The 24461-nt window shown below is 44.1% G+C and overlaps 1 protein-coding gene across 4 annotated transcripts in view; it reads left to right on the forward strand.

Annotated features, from left to right (window-relative positions):
• The window catches only part of IQCH (IQ motif containing H), an 887303-nt gene that overhangs the window by 213169 nt on the left and 649673 nt on the right, over nt 1-24461 (forward strand). For all 4 annotated transcript variants that reach the window (XM_078683047.1, XM_078683049.1, XM_078683045.1 and 1 more), the window contains one exon: nt 17227-17349. In XM_078683047.1, the coding sequence (XP_078539173.1) occupies nt 17227-17349 (123 nt within the window). The remainder of the gene's footprint in view (nt 1-17226; nt 17350-24461) is intronic.

Below are 24461 nucleotides of genomic sequence, written 5' to 3' on the forward strand. Positions count from 1 at the left end.
GGAGTGAAGAATAGTTGGTGTGTGTTTTTATCCTGTTATGGGAGTATAAAAGCAGCTACCAAATGTGACATGTTAAGATGACAAAAGTTATATTTCAAGTTTAGAAAGCCTTGAAATCAATAGCTGTTGTGTTTTAATAGTAAGTCGGAGTGACCAACAGTGTGAGGAACAGTGAGTGCACAACCCATTACAACATTTTCACATACTTCGACCAAGTGGGTGGCCGCCACAACTGCACGTAAACATAGAGGAATTCCAGCTATCACTGAGCCTAAAGCAGAAGAATAAGCAGTGGGGTTTTTCTTTTAATACTTGAAGGGAAAAGTCCTCCTTTTCATGACAAAACAGTGCAAGAGATTTCAGGGTTTCAAATAATCTGGCATCTCTAGAGCAGGGGCATACGATAAAGCAGTCTTTAAGTAGACAAAGGCATTCTCTGCTTCCATGAACTAAGACAAAGGCTTGGAGGAGGGAGGGTGCCTATTTTAGTGAGATTCTACAGTGGCTTTACAATATCAGCATATCCCTAAATCCATTGTCAGCAATAACTAGCCATTCCTAAATGATGCATATCTGGGATAGAGTATGGAGAAATGGACCCGTAAGCACTGCCTGAATTTGGCCTGCCGACGGATGCCTTTCTCTGGATGAAATTTCATGGCGTACATTTTGGATTCGAGGAAGGCAAACCTGCTGTTTATTTTTGGAGGCTTTTTCTCGCTCTTGGCTAAACCTGTGATTAAATACATTGAATTACATTTGCAGTACTCCAATGAATCAGAGAAAAACCAATAGCTCCCCTAGATACTCTATGAGAACAGAATCACCAGTGAAAGTAAGTGATTTGAGGGCTTGAGACAAAATGGAGGGCGATTCTCTGTGGCCTAGTGGCAGTCTGCTCCATTATCTGTCTCTATACAAGTGTAAATTAAAACTGTTTCTCAGAATGTACTGAGATTGGTAATGAAACAGAACATAAATCAACGACCATAATATAGGTAGCGGTAGGGGCTATACAAGACACAGTGTTTGTGAGAGTTGGAACAGCAAAGAAACAGCGTAACATAGCCAAGTTCACAGCTCTTAAATCCTTTATAAAGTAATATGTATCCTTTCAGGGTTCTTGAGAGGAGGTATAGGGGTTCTGCACATACTAGAAGTGGGAATGAGAATAGGGCAAATTCCTTCCTTCAATAGTTTCAGAATGGGAAGGATAACTGGATACACAAGAGAGTTTCTTCACAGGGTTCAAACAAATCTTAAGATTGTTAATAAATTCTACTTCGCTAGGATTTTAAGACAACAGGGACATTGGGATCTTCTCTAAAATAACAGACACATCTTTAACAAGCATTGGCAAAGACAATAGGTCACGCCTATGCAAAATCAACAGATGTCAACGTTTTTAGCCATGTTGTACAGCAGCCTAACTGCTATGTAGTGTGGCTGAACGTGTAAAAAAGAAAAAAGTGCCATGACGCAGCCTGCACTGGCCACGTTATAGCGCTTTTTTTGTTTTACTTTAAACCATGCTGCGCAGCAGCCACACATCTGTACAACGTGCCTTAAAAACATTTAAAGGCGAAATAGTAGAGCTATTTGGCTTTGCCAGTGTTTTATTTGCCATGTTGTACAGCTGCACAGCTGCTGTGCAGCATGGTAGAAAGGAAAACAAAACCACTATAAAGCGGACAGCGTTGGCCGTGTCATAGCACTTCTTACTTTTAGCCATGCTGCAGTGCTGTTCAGCATGACTAAAATAAACAACTTTTACAAAGCCAAAAGACCTCACATATGCAAGACCTATTGCCACTTCCAATGCTTGACGGGGACATAAGCTTCAGCACTGGATACAAGGATTTGTCCCAGACGTGGCTTCCTAAACCGGACACAAACTCCACTGTGAGGCTCATAGACACTGTCAATATTGTATCCACTAGTGAAAAGTGTTTCACTTTGGCTCGATTTGCAGCCCTTGGTTGGTGGAGGAGGGGGTAATGGCTAGTAGATGGTGTGGGGAGCAATCGGGGGCAAGCAGGCCACTCACTGGAGACTGCGCTTCATGCTAACAGATTCTTCTATAGCGCTGCAGTGTCATCAATATGGCATCTCAACCCAAACTTTTGTTAAAGAAAGGGTGTCCAACTCGTGGCAAGGAAGGCCGAATCCTCCCTACTGTTTTAGGATAACCACTAGCTCCATAAATGAGTTCCAGTTAGATTATTTGTGCACAGTTTCTGTAGATTCCTGAAAATCTGGCATGGACCTGACTCCATCTGGTGGACCTGTGCTGGATACACCTGAAGAGAGTGTAGTAATACCTGTTCATCACTTGACCGTGTAACACCCTGTAACATGATGCGGTAACAACAATACACGGGTGCAGACATTCTACATCTGACGTCAACCCCCCCGCCCAATCAGCCTCCGTCTATGACCAGTCAACCCACAGATCACGTTACCTTTTCTGGTACTTTTTATCTTATCTGGCATTTATCAGAACATCATATGTTCAATATTTCCTAAAAGGATGCAGTAATAGTAGTACAAGGCAAAGGCCCATGTCCACCCTAGTACAACAGTGTGCAAAAATACGTTTTATGCACATAGACTCATATTGAATGTTCTTCAAAAGACTATGCAAACACCAGTCCTGTGTAGGGGACTGTACGCGCTTCACTGGTTTATTTTGAATCAAAGCGTTGTAATACCAGCACACTGCTTGCTATGGGCAGATTATGCGTATTACTCCATTGTGTGGTTAAACTAGTACAATGCACAGGAGTGACTCCACACTGAGGCTGGGCGAGACGATACAGCAACTGACTGTAAGGCATCTCTGATCCCCTTGCGCACCTTTCCCCTACTGTAGCTACCAGAACACAAACAACTGGATGAGGACTAACCCTGGGCGTAGGACAACACTACGCTTGCGTAGTTTGTGCAACTTCGCGCTACACGAATAGCACGTAGCACAGTACAAAAACGCGTTGTGTAGTGCAACGGGCATTTTTTGCTTGCTCACAGCCCTCAAAGTCAAGTTGGTGACCGCGAGCGAGCAAAATAACATCCCGGGGAGACTTTTTCCTCGTTCGCGATCAGCAACATCAAGTTGCCGATTGCGAGTGTGGAAAATAAACCTCCCGGCGCCATTCTCAACGCGGGGAGGTCAGGTTTCTCATTGCGAGTGGTCGCGTATGTTCGCAACCGCTCGCGATGAGAAACTACCAGTCCGCGTTCAGAAAGCTTCCGCTCGAGTACAAATCTACTTGAACAGCAGAAAACGACCGGTTGCACTGTGCAAGATGCGGTTTGCAATGATTGCACAGTGCGGATAAGCATCTGGCGCTGTGCAATCAGTGCGAACAGCATTTTGCACAGTGCACTACGTAGTTCGCGTAGCTTGCTTAGTGCGAAGTGCACTTCGCGTAGCTACGCGTAGCAGCAACTATGCCCAGGGTTAATGAGGACCAGATAAGAAATCTGGACTATGTATCAAAGCATGCATCCTGCCTCACTTAGTAGGCCCTGAGACTCTTCATACCAGAACACAAGGATGAATTGATGAATTTAGACAGTGATGATCTCGCCCCTGCTCAGGCTTGAAAACGACTGATATCTGTGGCAGTACGTATCCCAGAATACACTGTATTTCACCCGGTAAAGTCAGTCTACATAATACAGCATCCTAGTGCCTGTAGTTTCAGCCCTGTAGTGGGTAGTAAGTTAACGAACAGCGTGAGCGGAACTGGACAAGCAACAGCAATATATCTGTCAGATTATTTATATGATGTGTGTATGCATATCTGCCTTGATTTCTTTCTGTGTCCAAATGTGCCTGTATGTGCTTGGATCTGTCTGTGTTTCGGTGTAGGCATCATTACATGTGCATGCGTTGGTTTGTATGTGCCTGTGAGTGTCTGCATTCCTCACTCTCCGTAACTGGGTGTGTGTTTGTTTTATGAGTCTTTTTCCATATGTGTCCACATGCATCCAAGTGTATGCCCGTCTCCTGGTCTGTCTACATATGCGTTTTTGTATCTGAGTGTATGTGCTTTGTATGGATAAGTCAGTTGATTGACCCGATTCTTGAGTTTCTGTAGTTGTTTGTATTTGTATGGGTCCACGTAAGATTATTGTATCATTAGTATAGCCATTTCCTCGTTGTGAGCCCGACTGTGATAGTATGTGTGGGTATGTTATATGCTGGTGAATGTAAGCATCTGTATGTCTGTGTCTGACTCTAGTTGTGTGTATCTTAGGTGTTTATATGTTTGTGTTATATGCCTGAGAGCTAAGAAAGAGCTTACATATTCTGGAAATAAAGGCTGATCAGCCTGGCAAACTGTAAACAAGGGCACTCTTGCAGTGTGTGTGGACCTTAACCCAAATATATAGCTTGAACTGGACAGTATCATCGGGCTGTGTCTTATCCTTAGATGCAATCATGTGCATTGCCCAACTAACATTCTGCAGTAATCGGGCTTCGTCCAAAAGGCTGTGGCAGGTCTGCACTGATAGGCGCAGAGAAAGTAATAAAAAAGGAGTAGTATGAAGTGAAAGGGGAAGCAATTAAATAAGGAGCTGCTCAACTCGATTTGCCTTATCTTCTGCACCCACAACTTTAAGCAGCTGGAACACAGTCATTCTCATCTACAGTAATATGTGCTGTTACTCCGGGTGTATGCGTTACCCATTGCATATCCGTTGCTTAAAAATATTTAACCAAACGACTAAAAGGATATTTGGTTCTCAATCTTGTGATGCAGACCACAGAAGCGATGTTTTGTTTGCTGTATTTTACACAGTGAATCAAAGGACTGGTATTTTGAGAGGATTAAGTTCAGGAAAGGGGGTGAACACAACAACAAGCAAACTAGGAAGTTGTGTTCTTGGGGAAACAAAGAAGTTCGCCACCAAGGAGCCCACTCTTCAATTTGTGTGCTAGGACAAAAAAACTTTCTTTTCCAGCACCTGCAAGATTATCACACAAATTCTCTCCCTTTGAAGTCCGAAAAAGAAAAGTAAACACCAAGCTCCCTTGGAAGACCAAGCCAGATATTTAACCTCTGTCTTTGAATGCACAGTAAATGTGACAAGATAAGACCAGGATTTAAAGTCCTGTTTACAGAAAAGGAGTAATAGTAAGGATACTGTAAATATGTTGTGGTCAAGGGAAGGGATAAACTCAAGCTGGACAGCCTAAAACAAAGAGAGACAGCAAATAGAAAGCCCGAAAATGTGAGTTACAAAGCCAAGGGTAATGTTAATGTTATCGGTGCTTATATAGCCCACAGCTGCCCCAGCGAAGGGCATCCCGGCGCCTCCAGCTTCAGAAAACGGGCCTAACCACTACAAAAGGATAGCTCCAACAAGAAGAGAACCAGAAGAGCTAAACTGAGGGAAAAGGGAAGGTCTTAATGGCTTTTCTGAAGTCCAACAGACCCTCCAAACTACGTATTTTGGACAGGCAGGGAGTTCCATAACTTGGCCGCCAAGCAGCGGAAGGGCCGTCCCCCCGTACGACAGTGTTTTACATGGGGAACAATGACAAGGTGCTGCCCTAAGGAGCGCAGCTGGTGGAGGGGAGTATACGGGATAAGCAGATTACCGAGCATAGCGAACTTCAGTATTTTGAAAGAAAGACACAGCATCTTAAATTGAATCCGCTCCGCCATGGAAGCCAATGAAGTTTCTGGATGGTGTCCGCTACAGGACAACACAGAGGGAGCCCCAGCAAGGTTCTGGCAGCAGCGTTTTGAACACGCTGCATCCGAATAATTTCAGCCCGATTGGCCCCCAACAGCAGGGAGGTGGCATAGTCCGGTCGAGATAGAATAGCCGACTGGACTATCAGCTGGCGTGTCGGTGGTTCAAAAAACTTCAAGAGGGGCTTAAGACCTCGCAGGAGGCCAAAGCTCGTGCCTGCAACTTTTTTGGTATGGATTTGAAAGCTGAGAGAAGAATCCATCCAGACCCCCAGGTTCTTAACCACCTCCTTTGGCTCAGGAGTATTACCCGGGGCACTCAGCCACCAGTGCTCGCCCCACAGGCTTGCGTTCTTCCCTACTAACAAAACCTCAGTTTTATTAGCATTTAGCTGCAAGCAGTTAGTGGTCATCCATTCAGCCACGGCCGTCAGGTTGCCTCTAAACCTGGAGGCATTCAAAGTAGAACCATCGGCCAGGGCCACCACTAGCTGCGTGTCTTCCACATATGAGACCATAGTAAGGTCCCACTGCCTGGCGACAGCCGCCAGCGGCTGAACGTATAGGTTAAATAATGATATATCCAAGAAAGAGGCAAATTAAACAGATGGACTAACCAAAGAACAAAAATATATTTCCACTAAAATGTTTTGGCTTCCGTCTTCAGTTTTCAGGCATATTAATTGAAAGAAGGAAGCCCATATCCGGAGGCTCCCATCTGACCGAAAATAATCTCTGAATGCACAAAACAGAATTCTATTGATCCAACTGCACCGCATTACATGGAAACTTTGAAAAAATAAGCAGCGATATTAAGTCAATAATTGACATCACTGCGCTACCCTGTTTTCCACGCAGTGACGCCTAATTCTTATCTCCATTACCTATTTGGCATACAGCAAATCTTTATGAAATACTGGAGGACTTACATATCTTATCAACACATGATATATTGACATCATTCTGCCTTTAAAAATTGAGATTATACTTCGAGAACCGCATTGTCTCTAATCACCATCTATCACAACTGGTCCCCTCAACACCTTTGATAGAAGATTCATCAATTGTTTTCTACTGTGGCCCTCTTCCTGACAAAGGCACCTCTGTAGTGCCGAAACGTGTGTAGAATACCAACGGTCATTTTTATTTGTGCCACTCAGTCTCCAACTGAATCGTTTTTTCATATAGTAAGTCAATTTATCATTGTTGAGCAAAATGTCATCATTCTAACAATGTTTTTATATTTGCATCCAGTGTACATGTGAATATGTATGATGGATATGAAAGGGAATGTATGATTATTACAATTGTTCCCAATTGTTTAAAACGTAATAAATGCTCATCTTTCTGACCTTTATTGTTTACTTATTAGTAATTAATTATAGTTTTTTTGTAAGGTTGACTTAAAACTGTACATTGGCTTCAGTCTCCCTCAGGTCATATAAGACTGTTTGGTCAGTGATTGCACAGTTGACTGCTGAATTTCCAAAGGCATCATTAGTAAAGATTAATTTGAAATGTTGAATCAATGCAGCTGTGAAATTTCTTGAGATCTGGTCAGACCTCATTCAGGAGGCCATGGGAGAGGCAGGGGCTACTGCATCATAACTGTGGGAGTTGAGGGCCTTTTGGAAAAGCTGACCCATAGACTTACTATGGCTCATCAAACTGGACCGAGTAACAACCCTTTCCACACTTGAATCTCAGTACTACAAAAGGTGAGCAGCAGAGGTTAGTGTGGGATTACTCAGGCTAAAAAATCAATACCTATCCCCAGCATTGCACTAATCCCTGTTCACAGGTGCAAGTCTGTGTGTTCTAGAGCATCTGCTGTCTAGGCCTCAACCTGTCTCTTGTGAGTCCCCCTCTTTCACTGGGTTTCCCCTTACGCTACCCTCAGAGTTTGAGGCAGATCTATTGGTGCTGCTCATGCTCCCCCTGGGTTTGTATAAGCACAAAGTCTCTCAGGACGATGCCAGTTCAGTCTCTCACCAAGTTTGTAGCAGTAGCGCTTGGATGTGTTTGACCCTCCAGCGGCAACAGGATCTCACCGGTGAGGAAGCCTCCAAGTGGCATGCAGCAGCTTTCTAAGGGCCTGTGCATTAGCTGGTCATTCAGCGCATTGCTTGAGGGGTCATGGCAGGAGCAGAGGCTTCTGTAAATTGCCCTCTTCCAAGTGGCAGGCTACAGATCGCAGCTCACTACTCACTCCGGTGGATTCTTGATTCACTGCACTGCTCACTTCCATACTCTAATGAGTACTGGGGTTTTTTTCTTGAACGGACAGCCAAACGCTCAAAGATGACGGTTCTCGAATATTGCAGAAACCAAGTTTTATCTTCGCCATCCAGTGCCTCGAGGCAAGAACATCAATTCTTAACATAATAGCACCCCAAGGCATATCTCAGTCAGTTAATCTTCATAACTGGCTCCAACCTAAAGACACACTTGACGTGGTCACCCAGCCCACTTGTGCGGCACATGAGCCACCAGCAGGCGCTTGTCCTGGCGTCAACCAAACTAACCATACAGGCACACCGCTCCAGGTGCCTGTGGCTACGACAGTTATAAATGGCAAAGGTCACAGTTCACAATCCAGCAATTTCGCAAATCCTTTGGCGCACAGGCTTAGTGATTGTCAGTTTGACAGACCCCACGTTAGGGTCAATTTCAGCAGTCCCTTCTATGATCTGCTCCTCCTGCAAGGTTGCCACTTTCTTCCTTCACTCATAGGTAGGATATCTTGGCAACCAGGACAGCCCAGTAATTCCTCCTTCAGATCTGATTCCAGGCAATGTTCCCTCACCTCTGGAGAGTTGACTTTTAGTTCAACACCATCCCTTGGCTGCATAGTGGTCCATGATTACTCTGCAGAGTACCCCCTCCTCAGTAGAAGAGACCACAACAGCAAAGAATGATGGGTCTTGAGCTCCCATCATTATGTGTCGTTCAAGTCTGCTTCCTTGGAACTGGTTTGGGTCTGTTCCCCTTTCATGTGTCTAGACCAGGCTACCTTCCAGACCTGGTCGCAAGGATGCTCTGTCCAGTAGGACAAAGTCATGGTGGAGTGCCCATCACAGAAGTGCAAAGAAGTGAGTGCAGATTGCACCAAGCTATTTATGACCCTTCCTTTTAGAGATCATGATGAAAGACAAGAATCTGTGCTCTGTTAACAAACTTCTTTTCCCAACAACAGATACTGCAGGCCTTACACTGCACCCCTTTCCATCTCTACATAATAGTAGCTGCAGTTAGAGTCATTTACAGCCTAATGTATATTGAGGCACTCTGGCACTTCTACGGAAAGCCTGTCTCCTGAAGACACCCTAGCGTCCGGTGCTCCCATCTATCACGTTAAACACACAAACACACACACCCACACCCACACCCCACCCCCATAACATATCGCGTTCCAGATTCTGGGCTCATCATAAGCAGCCAAACTTAGAATGAATGGGCCTGTATGTGCTCATTCATGTCTCACTGGTAAAAAGCCTGTCAGTAGAATTCACTAATGCTTATGCTGCCACCAATGCCCTCCACGCATGAAACCTGAAACAGGCATTGTAGTACCCTGTAATTATAAGGGTGTGCTTGGTGTGCACCGCTTGTTTCAGAACGGGGTCCAGAATCTATAATGTTCAAAAGACTGTGCCTAGGTCAAATGCGTTTATGGGAATAGTGTGTGGCATGACCAAAAATAAAAAAAAATGGATCACAGATGTGCAGTTCGGGAGAGCAGGTTAGGGGATATGGCTGTACAACATACAGAGGACAGTCCCTTGCCAATAGATATGCAGTAGTCAAGTGGTTGCTCTTAGTGATGTTCAGTCCATCTGGATGCAATGGTTTTAAATGGTACATCCAGAGGTTTTCTCGGGAGTCAAGTAATTCTTCCATGTTCCACAGTGAAAATGTTCAAATCTGATATAAAATGGTTCACAAGGATAACATGATTGACTGCAGGTTCTTCAAGTTTCTTGTTATTTATTACTGATTTGTGATTCCTGAAGCATGTACGGAAGTCCCTCACTGTTTGGCATACATATTGTATTTTTACAGTTTTGGCACTGGCATTGAATCACATACGTAATACACATTGATCTACATGTAAGATGTTGTTTTCTTATAACAAATTGTTACTGATAATGTTTGTAAAAGGTATTCACATGTGAGGGATCTTTTAGAATCACAGCAACGACCCCTTCATTTGTTTGTTTGCCTGAGTTCAGCTCTCACAATAACAACTCGAAAATTGGGAGCTTTGCGATAAGCAATGACTGGCAATTTTCTTGTAGTTTTCGTAGGTGGATAACAAGCAAAAGATTTTTTGCATTATGATTTCGTAGCTAGTAGTTGTTTTTCCTATTGGTATTCCAAATAAATTCTTCCCCGGGAAACTGCAAAGACATGTTCTTTTGTTGTGATATGCAGAAGATAGCCACACATTTGAATAATCTAGCAAACTCCTGTAGATGTTCTTTACAAGTGTCCTCATTGCTGCAAATGCTTCATATTCTGAGCGTTTGTCTCTAGAAGATGACGAGTTGTGTGTAGCATAGGTGACACAATGTCCAGTGTAGACACAAGTTAGCATCTTTAGGATTGTTGTACAGATCAATGTCAATTTTCTCTTTCTAAATTATGATTAGCATATCCAAAAAAGGGAGATGATGCTTGCATTTACTATTGCTGTTGGTGAAGTTTGATGGTACGATGGATACACAATATCAGCAAAAAAGTCTTTCAGCTCTCTACTTTCTGCATTCCATACTATAAATATGTCATTAATGTGGCTTAGCCATACTTGTGGTTTGACGCTAGAAGTAGCAAGTATATGGTCCATCTAGTATGTCAGCAAAGATATTCACATTGGATGGAGCCATCCAAGAGCTCATGGAGTTCCCTTTTATCTGCCGTAAGTGTTTACTATTCAGGGTACTGTCATAAGACCATTCTCATGTAGTATGTTGGTATATAGTGATGTAACATCAAATGTAGCCAGGAAACTGTCATCATGAAATATGTTGGTTTAATTTTTCAATAATCTAAAGGAATTGACTGGTACCCTTAATAAATGATGGAAGTTCCTGGGCATTGGTCTGAGTCTGGAGTTCAACAAATAAATATAGTCTCTCCTTGGCTGTATTATAACGAGAGATGATGAGATGACCAGGATTGTTAATTTTGAGAAGCGGCTAAAATCTCTGATGGATGAGCAAGTATATCTGCTGTTGTTTCATTAATTAAATTTAAACTCCTGTACTTTACAACCATATTCTTCATTTGTTTGTTCAAGTTGTGTGTGAAATCTATTTGTTGGTATCCATCAGTTATCTCATTCCTTCCTTAATATAATCGCTTGTTTTCATGGCAACACTGCACCACCTTTTTATGTTGATTCTATAATGACATCTGTTGAAGGTGGTGGAGAACTTTTCTGCTTTTCTGGTTATTTTATCAAAAATCTTTTTAAGTGTTGATTCCATAATAAGTTTGTAGATGGATAAAATGTATGTACCAAGAAATAGGCTTGTTACCACAATGGGAAGTCCATGGTTTAGGATGGTGGAACGTTTTAAATGGATCTGGAAGATAGATTCGCAGAACAATTATAGAATGATTGTTAAAAATGTTTTTCGGTTTACTTGCAAAATGTACACTGACAAGTGAATCTCCCAAAAATAGGATTGATTTATACATTTTATTTAGGTTTTACACTCAATCTGTATGCCTTCTTTTTTCTTTTTCGTGGGTGGGTGGGAGGATGCCCCTCCCTGTGCCCCTACTTTGGTTTTGTGGACAGCCTTTTTTATGGAGTGTCACTGTACCCCCACGTCAGCCTATGTTGCCCCACAGTGTTGCTGCCTTGTGGACATTTCCCCATCTGTACCTACCGTGCAATGCTTAACCAGAGCACTGTGCAGGCAGAGAAAGCTGCATACCAGTGGGGTGGGATGTTTTTCAGAAGTCCCAGGGTAGTAAAAGGTTACTGAGCTATAATTGCAACAATGAGAGCTTTTTACAGTTGATGTCACTCGGTGTTATCTTACTATTGAGCCCAAAAGTGAGTACCATGTAGGCCCCTAAAGTACTTGGCCCTTAGGGTAGCGAAGTCGAGCAGTCCCAGGCTTACCCATGAAGGTGGTGTGGGGTAAATATTCTGAATTCAGTAAACGATCATCTCAGTCAGTTATTCATTGTCTAACCAGTGCTTCTTAAAAAGGAAGCGTTCTTCAGTTAGCACGCACAACTCAAATTTATACATACAATTTCAGAAGGCAATCAAAATGGACATGGTTATATCGGGGAATATTCACTGCGTAACTTCCTGGTATAGCCTAGGCTATCCCTTCAGATACTAGGCAGTCTGTGCCATATAGGTTCCTCCTAGAGGTGTGGGACAGCGAAGAATGCTCTTTGCTCCCAGATGACCCGTCCCCCGTAAGGGCAATTTCCCTGTTCAAAGTACAGGTTGTCCCAGTTGTCCACTAGATACCCCTATCCATGTTCACAATCCGCGCACATTACCTATTTCATAATTCTAGCGGCCAGGACTTAAGCATGGGCTACGGTGCACCTTCCCCTCTGTATTGATGTGCAAGGAAAGGCCCTAGCACGGTCAACATTGCGTGCTTTCCAGATAGAAGTGGGGCAGCCCAGTGCACATGAGGAGCAATCAGGCTTCACTCCTGCCGAATAAAGAAGGTGGTGGGTCCGCCTTCAGAGGTGCATTCTTGAGCCGAATCTCAAACCTTCCACCCAAAGAAAACAGAGTCCAACGCAGGTTGCTTTGGTGATACAGACATGGGTGAAAGGCTCGGCCAAATGCAAATGCAATCCTCAAACTCTGTCAGAGATGCTAATTGATTTTCACGGTTGCTGCCAATTGTGTTCACAAGCCATTTTTGGTGTCTAGTTGTCAAGGTTTTTTAGTGGAGGTGTCTTGATGAATTGTCAATGGCAGTAGTGAAACGTTATTGTGAACTAGGTGCTTTGAGAATGTCTTGATGAAACTTCCAAGTGCGTTTGCGATACCGCAGAGCACCTGCCACCTTAGACGCTCCGACTTCTTGAGACACAAGACACTTTGCTCTGGACATGCTATAAAGGGCACTTCTTGAGACACAAGACACTTTGCTCTGGACATGCTATCAAGGGCACTTTGCTCTGGACATGCTATCAAGGGCACTTTGCTCTGGACATGCTATCAAGGGACCGAGCCTCAATGCCTCACTGTATAGTCTGACGATTCTGATCTTTACTTGAATCACAGCTAGCTGATGTTTTGTACTTCATGTCAGCTACTTTAGGTTCCCTCTTCTAGGCACTTTTCATTGTATCCAGTGGTACCTCCCGCATAGCTCTCCAGGAGGCAGTGGGTTCCTTCCCTTTAGAATATAGCAGGCAGCTGCTCCCTGCAAAATGCAGGCTTTTCTTAGGCTTGTTGTCCGGAACCAGTCAAGGGAATTTTGCAGTTAGTGACCCCAAACCTCGTGCACAAAGTATCCACTGACTGACACAATGATTCAAGATTTCAGCCCGATCTTTATACCACGTTCATAGACAGAGCTTGTGGATTCCAGTGGTTGAGCCCTGGGACCAGTTTTAGATAGATCTTTTTTTTTATTTTTTTTATAAATTTTATTTTTGTTGTTGCCATCACATGGTACACAATAACGGACAGTAGGTCTGCAATGCAGCGTCAACATTCAGCTGCCATAATCAGTAGAGCAACATTTTATAATATACCCCCCCAACTTCAACCTGCTACTCATTAGGGCTAAGATCCACTATTCATCAGTGTGACCAAATGCAATTATCAGGTTTTGGTGCAAATACACAGTTCAGTATGTTCTTTAACCTGTAGGTTCCCAGGCCCCTGTATCATTCACTGTTTCCACGTTCCATACCCCCCACCCATCCATCAATCCAGGCCCTCGTCGTCCCCTGAGCTATCCCCATCCTCCTCCTCGGGCAGAGGCTCACAGATGTCTCCCCTATAAATGTTCCAGGGTGACCAAATCCGGTTCCATTTTCGAGGATTATGCCTCTGCTGGTATACTGCCCGCTCAGTCAACATGATCACATCCATATTTCTGCACCATTGCGCCAGTGTCGGTGTTTCCTGTGCCCCCCAGTTTTGCGCGATATCACGCTTTGCCAGCATTACACCTATGATCACCCACCTCTTCGCATGCAGTGATAGATCCGATGGGCCCCACACATTCAGGAGACAGACCCTAGGTTCCGGAGCAAACGGGTGCTGGAGGGTCTGACCGATCGTGCGTGTGACACGCCGCCAGTAGTTCTGTATATGTGGACATGTCCATAATGTGTGGTATAGCGTACCCTCCTCCCCGCAATTCCTCAGGCAATGTGGGTGTTCTGCTCTATGTATTTTATACAGTGTCGTGCGGGTGTAGTAGACCCTGTGTAGCACTTTGAATTGGATCAGTCTGAATCGAGTGGAAATACCAGCCTCCCTGGGAGATGCCAGGGCTGCGTTCCAGTCCGATTCATCTAGGTCCCCTATCTCATCCACCCAGTACTCCTTTAGTTTCCCCAGAGGGTCTGGCAGGTTATTCATGAGTTTACGGTAAGTGAGGGAGGTTGCCCTGGCCTCCATGTAGTCTGTAAGCAATCGGTCCTCTAACGGAGCCGACTCCGGAAGCGCCACACCATCCTCCAACACCGACAGGAGAGCATGTCTGATTTGTATGTACCTGTATGTTTCGGTGTCTGCAAGGCTGTATTGTTCCTTCAGGGTCCCAAAGGAGAGCACACCCTCTCTGGTCCATAGGTCGCCCACCGTTGAGATCCCAATGTTGTCCCATTGGTCGAACCCCTTGGAGCTGCGCAGGTTACCGAGGGCCTTGGTGTCCCACAGTGGTGTGAGTCTGGTGAGCACTCCCTCCCATCCCAGCCGTCTCTGAGCTTTGTGCCATAGGGCTACAGTGTGTTTAGTAGGCCCCTCTAACTTCCTCACCATCCCTTTGTTATATAGCGGAGCTAACAGGGTGGACATGCCCAGCTGTTGTCTATCTGCTCTGAACGCCGGGTCGTCTTGCGCTGCGTGGAGCCATTGGTTAATCACCTTAAGGTGAGCTGCCCAGTAGTATAGTTCAAGGTTGGGGAGGGCTATTCCCCCACTATACCAGTCTCTGGTTAGTTTCAACTGGGCGACCCGGGCCGGTTTGTCTCCCCACAGAAGACTGGACAATTGCGCCGAGACGTGGCGGAAGAACCACACGGGATCCAACGCCGGTGTGTTCTCTAGGACATAAAGGAAGCGAGGGAGCGCCAGCATCTTAAAGAGCGCCGCTCTACCTAGCAGTGTTAGGGGGAGATTTTTCCAAAGGCGCACGTCAGTCTTCAATTTGTCCAGCTGGGGTCTAAGATTCAGGTCAAGGAAGGTCGAGTGCTCCCTCGTAATCCGAATCCCTAGGTATTTAAAGGTTACGTGTTCTATGAGTAATTGGCAATCCCCAGGCAAGGCTGGAAGGTCGCCCTTTATCATATAGAGAACGGATTTGGACCAATTGAGCTTATAGCCCGAGACCGTACCGTGGCGTTCACACAGTGCCAGTAAGACCGGGACACTGTTCGTGAGGTCCATGAGGTAAACGAGCATGTCGTCGGCATATAGGGATATCCTATCTTCGCCTCCACCTTCCCATTGGATACCTTTCAGCAGCTGGGTGGTTCTGAGGATTGTGGCCAGGGGCTCTAGAACCAAGGCGAACAGTAATGGCGAGAGAGGGCACCCCTGTCTCGTGCCCCTTGCCAACGGAAACTCCCTCGATATGTGTCCATTCGCGGTTACTCTCGCCATGGGTTCAGTGTATAGTAGTCTGACCCACGATATAAACGTTGGGCCGATACCGATATGTTCCAGGACCGCAAAGAGATAGCGCCACTCCACCATATCAAATGCCATTTTGGCATCTAGTGACAGTACCGCAGCCGGCTCCTTCAACCGCGAGGCTCGGGCCAATACCCCGTGTAGCCGTCGCAAGTTCAGCGCCGTACTCCGGTGCGGCATAAAGCCCGATTGGTCCGGGTGTATAAGGTGCGCCAGATGGGGCAGTAGCCTGGTGGCCAACAGTTTCGCCAGGATTTTACTCTCGGCGTTAAGAAGGGAGATCGGACGGTATGATTCGCACTCCTCGGGGGGCTTGCCGGGCTTAGGTATTGCGACTATTGTGGCCGTGCGCTGATCCGGTGGCAGTCGCCCCCGTTCCCGACACTCCTGAAACATAGCAAGCAGTGGCGCGGACAGTGTCTCGGACATGAGTTTGTACCATTCTATTGGCACACCATTGGGGCCCAGTGCTTTCCCGGGGTGTAGCGCTGTGATGGCTGCCTGTAGTTCCTCCTCCGTCAGATCGGAGTCAAGCTCGTTCCGTTGGTCTGGGGAGAGAGTACAGGTCGGTACTCCCACAAGGGAGCTTTCCGCCATTTCCCGTGTGACCTCATAATCAGGGGAGTATACGCAGTGGAAATGGTCTGCTAGTAGTTCCACTATGCGAGCCGGATTGGTCTGCATCTCACCCCTAGAGTCCCGTAGTTGCAATATCGCCCGCTGACCTCCCCGCGCCCTTTCCAGCCACGATAGATCTTTTTTTTGCTTATTTTTCCCAGGCTGGCCCAGCAGCAGTCTTTGGCTCATGGAGTCAACAGGAACGATGGGTGGTCTGAGAGATCCTTGGCAGGGAAGCCCAAATCTAAATCGCAAAAGATGTGGATATATTTCGGGGGTCCACAGCCACGTATAGGTAATTCATCCAAACAAAAACTTCCTTTGATGAAGGTGTGACTACAAGGGTTTCACCAACACAATAAACAGTGATGTGGGGGAACAAATACACCCAAAGTATTCATAGGATACATTCAATTACTCCTATGTAGTGGTATCTGGTCCCATCTCATTAATATGCACTTCAAAAAAGTCACATACCAACGCTTACTCCTGATCGTAACCAATTTATATATTTTTTAAATTGGTTTACTCATTAAGATCGGTTGTTCATCTTTCTTAATTAGTTCTTCATTAAATCAACAACAGAGCACAACATAAGCACAAATACTTACATAATTATACAAAAAAGAACATTTCCTAACCTCCTAAATACAAAAAAAGTATCTGCTTTCTGAGTTCACCGCAGTCCACTGTGTGGTAATTCTTTGCACATTTGAGGTACCCTATCCACCTCTACCATGACTGCTTTCACTCTACCTTGTGCTAGCTTGTCCTGTAGTTGAATTCTCAGCTAAAAGATGTCTGTAGGGTGACCCCTGGGGTAGAACATGGATTTTAACCAATATTCTGGGACACCTACTCTTTGCAAAGGGTTCTGCTAAGCAGTGTGAAGCCACAAAGCCCTAAAAGATAGGAGAAATTCTGGCAGGATTTGATAAATTCTCAATCTTTCAGGATTTTGGAGTATAAATGATTTGTGTTGTACAGCCCACACAATAACTGAATCACTTTTATGGTACTTTTCCTTTCTTATAGCACAAGATGGCCCAAAATGCCAGGATCATACTAGATCCGGAGAATGTCTTTAACCGGACCACCCTCAACCAGAACTTTGGGATCACACTCCCTCTGATCAGCAGGCGTCGAGGGGCTGCAGCTGTGAGTTACCTTTTTTTTGTTCTGTATGTCCTCCTTTATAACACTGCCTTTCTGCTTACACTGACATTGATTGCCCAAAACCCCTTTCAGTCAATCAGGGGTCCGAGTGTTGAGGCACAGACTGACAGACATTTTCTCCCTTGCTCAGTTATACCAAAATATGGAAGAACACCGGCAGTGCTTCACATGTTAATGCTTGGAATATTTTTAGATGTGATTTTATTCCCTAATGAATGTTGATTGCTGTAATACAAGGTTGATTCTTTTAAATTTCACAATGCTGAATTTCCTCAAAAATTCTCATCAGAATTCCCCTTTTGTGTATTTGGGTTCAATTCATGTTCAGGGTCTGGTTATCTCAGGTTGAGATAAATGTAGTATTTTACCAAAATGAATGTCCCAATTTCACTGTTGAAATTCCAGAACCCCAGGCAGAGTAGGCAGCAACCATCTATGTCACCGGTCTTTGTCAGCCAGCGCATGACCGTTTTCCCTAAAACCATTTTTTACTGCACTAGAAAGAGGACAGAGTAAAGGAGTTCTCTTAGAATGGACTCATAATCGACCACAGGCTGTTCACATTGGTTTGTGCAGTTAGAAATTCATGACTGCTTTAGGTTACATCATTTAAAATATTGTGCTCTCTTGTACCACTTTAATGCTGATTACTCCCAACCCCTTTTGTTTCCATCCTTTTCTTCCCACTTCTATATTCAGATGCCTGTTTGCCACCCACCTGGCATGCTCACACCTCCCTCTGCCTGCAACTTCAGCATTACCCTTCATTTCTAAAAGGTACCTTGAAGAATTCAATTCTTCTCTTTACACAAAGGGGAAAGAGGAGGAAGTCATATAAGCCAAATGAGTACATGCGTACTAGTATCAATGCACACCCCAAGTACACAAAGGGACAAAGGAGCTCATTAAAATTAGCGTAATGTTGATATAGTGATGTAGCTAAAGAGAAATTCTCTCTTTTAAGGGTGAATACCCTCACCCACTGTATGATGGCATGCTTCAGCATAGGGTGCCTCCTCCCACTGTTCGCTGTTCCCTCCAGCATGAGCTACAAACCTGTAGATGGTGGGGTCGCTTCTGGATGTTTCTTAGGTTAATCTCCCTATGGTGAATAGGTGTGAGGAGGGTTGCCTGCTACAGGCAGTGGTCAGTGGTAGAAAAGGTATCTGTGCTACCTACAATACAGAGGAACACTCAAGCTGTTGAAAATATGTCGGACAAAAAATCTTTATTTGCATCCCTGTGTGGTATAATTCAAAGATAAAGGGGAATATTTAAAAACGTTGTATTGGTCTTCATGCATCAAAACCCCTGACCTCTCTCAAGTAGGCCTGGGCGGTGAACTTTGCTCCGTTCGCGGAGTTTGCAGAGTTTTCTGCACTCCGCGGAGCTCGCGGAGTGCAGAAAACTCTGCTTCGCGATGTGCTGCAGAGTTTTTACCTTGCTCGCAATTGTGAACGGTAAGTTCGCGAGCTGCCGCTCGGGTAGAATTTCTACCTGAACGGCAGGAATGCCAGCACAAACTGCAATCCGCACTGCACTCTGCCACTCATGGAACTTTACAGCGTTTTTTTGTAACTTCCCGGTGTTCCGCGTAGCAAAACTCTGCAAACTACCCTCAGGCCTGCTCTCAAGCTGCTTTGGGCTTTCTTTAGGATCTACATATTTTGTTCTCTGTATGTGTTTCCTCTGTTCGGAATACAAGTAAAAATGAATTGAATACTCCGGCCTAATGCTTGACCCTGTGATTCTCGATGAGCATCTCAGTTGCCATTATTATTTTCGGATATGTGGAAACAAAAAACATTTGTTCATGGTATCACTATATACGGTATCATCAAAGTTGAACAATCGTGAAAATGCGTCGCTGCACACACACGCAGTGTGAATTTTGCTCAGTGTATGAAACAATCTTTGCATGATCTAGTGTAGTCTTGTAATCATACTACATGCTACATACATCTTTCCCTTTGGGTCCTATTACAAAATGTACTCACTAGTCCGAAATGGGTCCAACAGTGACAGAAACCATAGATGTCCGTTAATTTCATGCATTTGTCACAATGTATCCCTATCTGATTATAGTTCCGCTTTGTAATAATGACTACAATCCTAATGCTCTGAGAGAAAATTTGATAATTATCATCATTGGTATTGCTTTGTTATCCCAATATGCACATGATGGAGCGGATGTTATTAATAAGTGTTGTGGATCTTAGTCGCTGTTGTTATGTAGGTAGATCTTTTCCATAGGAAGTGTCTATGTCATTGAGAGACACATGTCTCTGTATACTCTATAATTGCAGCATTACGGTGCTTTACTAATCAGACGCTTGCTGTAGCATGTGCTCCGGCAAATAGGGTACCTTAGTGGTGGGTACAGGAGCTCCTAACTCTTTTTGGGAATACATGCTCCCTCATTGTGAGCGGGACATACAATTTAAAAAAAATGTTCTGAGTGGAACTGGCAGGTTTGGATCTTTATTGTCAGAACTTGGAGCTCTCAGTTCTGAGCGCGATCAAACGCTTCCTAGTTGTGAGCAAAGAACTCAGTTTAAAAAAAAGTGAATCACAGTGAATTGGCCTGGCTTACACAGTGAAGCCTTCAATTTCGTTCCCTTATGGATAACAGAATTAATAACTGTGCCCAAAACTGGAAAAACTGTCATGCCGACCTGTTATCTTTGTTGTTTGTACCCTTCATCATTGTGGGTCGTGTCCATGGCATCTACCCTTCCTTGATGGTAGAGGTGGACGAGCCACTGAAAGCTCGAGCACGGCCTGGCTCTGTCTCAGATCGAGGTCCCATTGGAACCTGGAGTTCATAACTATCCGAGCTTTCATGTAGCTACTGCCTGCCTCCCTTCCTGTAGCCTGGATGTGGTGTTACGGCCAGAGCTGTCGACATTGGAACCGGGGAACGTTTGATTCTTTGCGTTGCTCAGCATCCTGTAATTTTGAACACATCACTTAATTTTCCCATTACTATAAGCAGTAAATGGTAACCCTGTGGAACATAAGTGGTGCTCATATAAAGCACTCCAATACCTTCAAGCCAAGGCCCCCTATATAAAAAAATGTATAAAGAGTTCAAAAGAAATCCTTAACATAAGAAAAGACAAGTAGATACCCATTTCCTGGCTCATTTGTACAAATTGAAACAAAAAAACCTGGATAAATGGGGGTGGTTGTAACATTCTATAGACCCTGAAAATGATTTACTACTCTACTTGCGCTCATAACCCTGTGAGGTTCAAAAGAGAGGGGGTGTGATCCATGGTCACTTCCCAATCAAACGTTTCTCATATTAAGTACGTGTCAACCATTACTACACCAAGTCTCCATTTGATCAAGAGAATTAGGCCATTTCATTGAGGGACATCCAAGGAATATCCTCATTTAATCCTATTATATGGGTTCATTATCTAAACATCCAGCATTGTAATTTGCGACATAATGAATTTGGCCTGGAGTTTTTTATTGCCGTTTGATTTCACTGTCACTTTCCACCACCTGTCATCTTCTAGATGACCCCTCAGTAAAAAGTGAGTGATCAGTATGGTTGTGTTTTTTGCTGCGGTTATTGCTTAAGCCTGAGTATCCAGTTCATTTTTATTAGAATTCCGAAGTGAGGAACAGATACAGGGAACAAAATACTTAGGTTGTGAAGAAAGCCCAAAGCACCTTGAGAGATGCACGGTCTGAAGTCTGAAACATGTCGACCAACACAAACCGCTGAAATATTCCCCTTTATGTTTTAATTATACCTCACTGTGAAGCAAATAAAGATTTTTTTTTGCCCAACACGAGGTATTTGTTACAGCTTGAGTGTTTATCTGTAGTTTAACCAACACAAATATATTCTCCAACACCAACCACAGCCTGTAGCTGGCTACCCTCATAATACTTATTCACTCTCGGTAGATTATCCTAAGTACGATCCAGAAGAGCTCCCTGGTCTCCAGGGTTGTAGCCCATGCTGGAGGCAACTGCCAACAGTGTGAGGAGGTAGCATATGATGAAGCATGCCACCATACAGTGTATGAGGGTATTCACCTTAAAAGAGAATATTGTCTTTAGCAGAGTAATTCACTATATCAACGTTATGCCCTTTTTAGGTAGCTCCTTTGTCCCATTTGGTACGTTTGTCCCATTTGGTACATAGGGTGTGTATTTAATTCAGTTTTTTACTCAGTGGACAGATATCAAGTGCTTAACATCTGTAAGATTCACTGAGTCCCATTCCACAATGTCATCGCCTTACCCAAACTACAGGTCAATAATAAAATGCATTACTTCAACAACCTTCTTTTTGTCTGTTCCCGCCATATCTACTCCCCTTGATTAGCTAATCAACTTTGCTAACCATACACTTCTCAAGCATCTACCTATCCGCGTCAGGAAAGCACCTATTATTAATATTTTCAAGGCACTTGGAAAAAAAACCTGCACCTAAGGAAAAATGACAACAAATGATGCAACAAATGAATAGCATACACAGTACTCCTCTTTAAGTTCCTGCTGTATATTTACATTCTTCTCCATGCTCTTTTGTTATTTTTTCTTAAATGAAGTCATATAACTATACTTGGATAGTGCCAGCACTCCTCTCATTTGAAAGTTTGAGAGTCTGTACTATTCTATGTACTCATAGCTACTAGCTAGGCTTAATTCCAACAGTAATTATTGCTACGTTGACCTCTTCTTGTTATTCTCTATACTTTCTCCCAGTTTGCTCAAATGCCTATTTTAACAATGGAGTGACCTAAATCTGTAAGCCACCTCTGGGCAAACATATGTGCACTCATAAAGTTCATTATTTCACAAATTTTTATATGCCATTTTTTCCTCAATTGCTCTGAAAACCTATACATGGTTATGTTACTTCTCAACCCATAATAAATTGTGTCCTATCTGTCCAATTGGATGTACAATACTTCACATACCTATCCAGACAATACATCAACTAAAAACTTTTCATTACCCTCAGAAGGTCAGTTGCTTCTCTGCTAAATAGTTAGCCAAATATTCAAATCAACATACTATTCTCCGAAAGAAACCTGGTTGAGGCTCTTTTTGGACGCATCATGACAAGAACTCTGCGGTCTGCCAGCAAAGAGCATATTCACTGCCACCCAATCTGCCTGCCCTACTTCAAGAGTCTGATCTTTCAGACGACTTCCTTTTCTACAGTGGAATCCACGCCCTCCTGGTGGCCTGAGAGCCATCACCTCCCTCTCAATCTTCAAGGCTGCTTTTAAAGCTCACATTTTTCAAAGAGATCTCTTCAAGAACTAACCTTAACATCCCTCCCTGCTGTTCTGAACATGATTACCCCTGCTGTCGCAGCGAATGATTCATGTTTTTTTAGCTGATGTCTCAGTGCCCAACAGGTTTGTGTCTACAGACCTATGTTGATAGTGCGCGGTGTAAGTGCCATGAATAAATAAACACCTAGAACACAAGGTTCTGACCATAGAACAGTGTTGAGCTAATAGTTTCCAGTTGAAACCAGATTAGAGATAGTGATTTTGATTAGGATAGTGGGTGAGTAAATGTGAGTGGACAATACTGTGTAGCACAATTAATAATTGTGTCACATGTATATATAAACATTGCACAATTATCCATATTTGCTTTACATTGTACATATTTACAGTTTGAGGCACAGGTAGATACAGATGTTGTGAGAATCACACACATTTTCGGGGTGGTGCAGGTTGATGACAAGGTGAGGGGTAAGGAGAGTGTTCTGTTGAGAGCAGCATTTTGCTTGTAAGTTGGCTTTTGGTGCTGTGATGAATGTGAAGAAAACAAGATGGCAAGCAGGAGTAGTGGGGCGCACCTATTAGTAGATGCATACACAATGGCTACTAGATTATTATTATTATATTTAATTTTATACAGCGCACAGCTACCCGGAGGTTTCCCGGCGCTAACCAGAAAGAGAGAGAACGTGGTAGTTACAAAGAACGGATATTATAGAACCTAGAGGGTCTATAGGTTAAATAACCAAGTCTATAGGTCTCTGCGGAACCTTAGATAGCAGGATTCAGTGCGTAAGGAAAGAGGTAAGGTATTCCACAAGGAAGGAGCCAAGTAAGCAAATGAGCGGCCGCCCATTCTGGCTCTCCTAATACAAGGCACCTGATATCTATGTTGGGTAGACGAACGAAGATTGCGGGGGGGACAATAGTGTTGAACCAGAGTACTTAAATAAAGAGGGGCAGTACCTGACTTGATACAGTGCATGAAGCAGAGGGCTTTAAATTTAGAGCGATTTTCGATTCGGAGCCAGTGTAGGCTACGCAAAGAAGCCGAGGTGGAAGAGGTTCTGGGGAGGTTGCAGAGTAATCGAACAGCCATGTTTTGGATCGTCTGAAGTTTACGGGTCACCTCCTTGCATGCACCCAGATAGAGGACATTCCCATAGTCCAGCCGAGATGTAATTAGCACTTGGACTACGGTTCTCTGGGTGTCATGGGGAAGCATCCATATGATCTTTCTCAGCCACTTGAGGATGGTAATACAAGTGGCCGAGACCTTGATCACATGTTGCCTCATCGACAGCTGATCATCAAATATGATGCCTAGGTTGCGAGCTGTTTTGGAGGGAACCGGTATGGGACCCATTTGCTGTGGCCAATGGTGGGGGCCCCAAAGTGCGGTATTGTGGCCAAACAAGAGCAGCTCTGTCTTATCCCCATTTAATTTTAATTTGTTGTTGTGCATCCAACTGGCTATGTTATTAAGACCAGAGAGAAGGGATGATGTGGTGGAGTTTTGACCTGTGGAAAGTGAATAGATGATCTGAGTATCATCGGCGTAAGAATAAATGATAAGTCCGGCTTGTTCCGCAATGGTGGCAAGGGGTCTAACATATAAATTGAAAAATAGTGGACTCAGAATAGAGCCCTGCGGAACGCCATGAGTGGAATGATGGATTTTTGAAGCTGAGGAAGGGGAGAAAACTTGGAACGTGCGGTCAGAAAGATAGCTGGCCACCCAACCGAGAGCTGAGCCACTGATGCCGATGGACTTGATGGCGGTAAGAAGGATGGAATGGGAAACAGTGTCAAAAGCGGCACTCAAAT

Source organism: Lissotriton helveticus, chromosome 3_1 (genome assembly GCF_964261635.1).
Source record: "Lissotriton helveticus chromosome 3_1, aLisHel1.1, whole genome shotgun sequence".
Taxonomy (NCBI): Eukaryota; Metazoa; Chordata; class Amphibia; order Caudata; family Salamandridae; genus Lissotriton; species Lissotriton helveticus.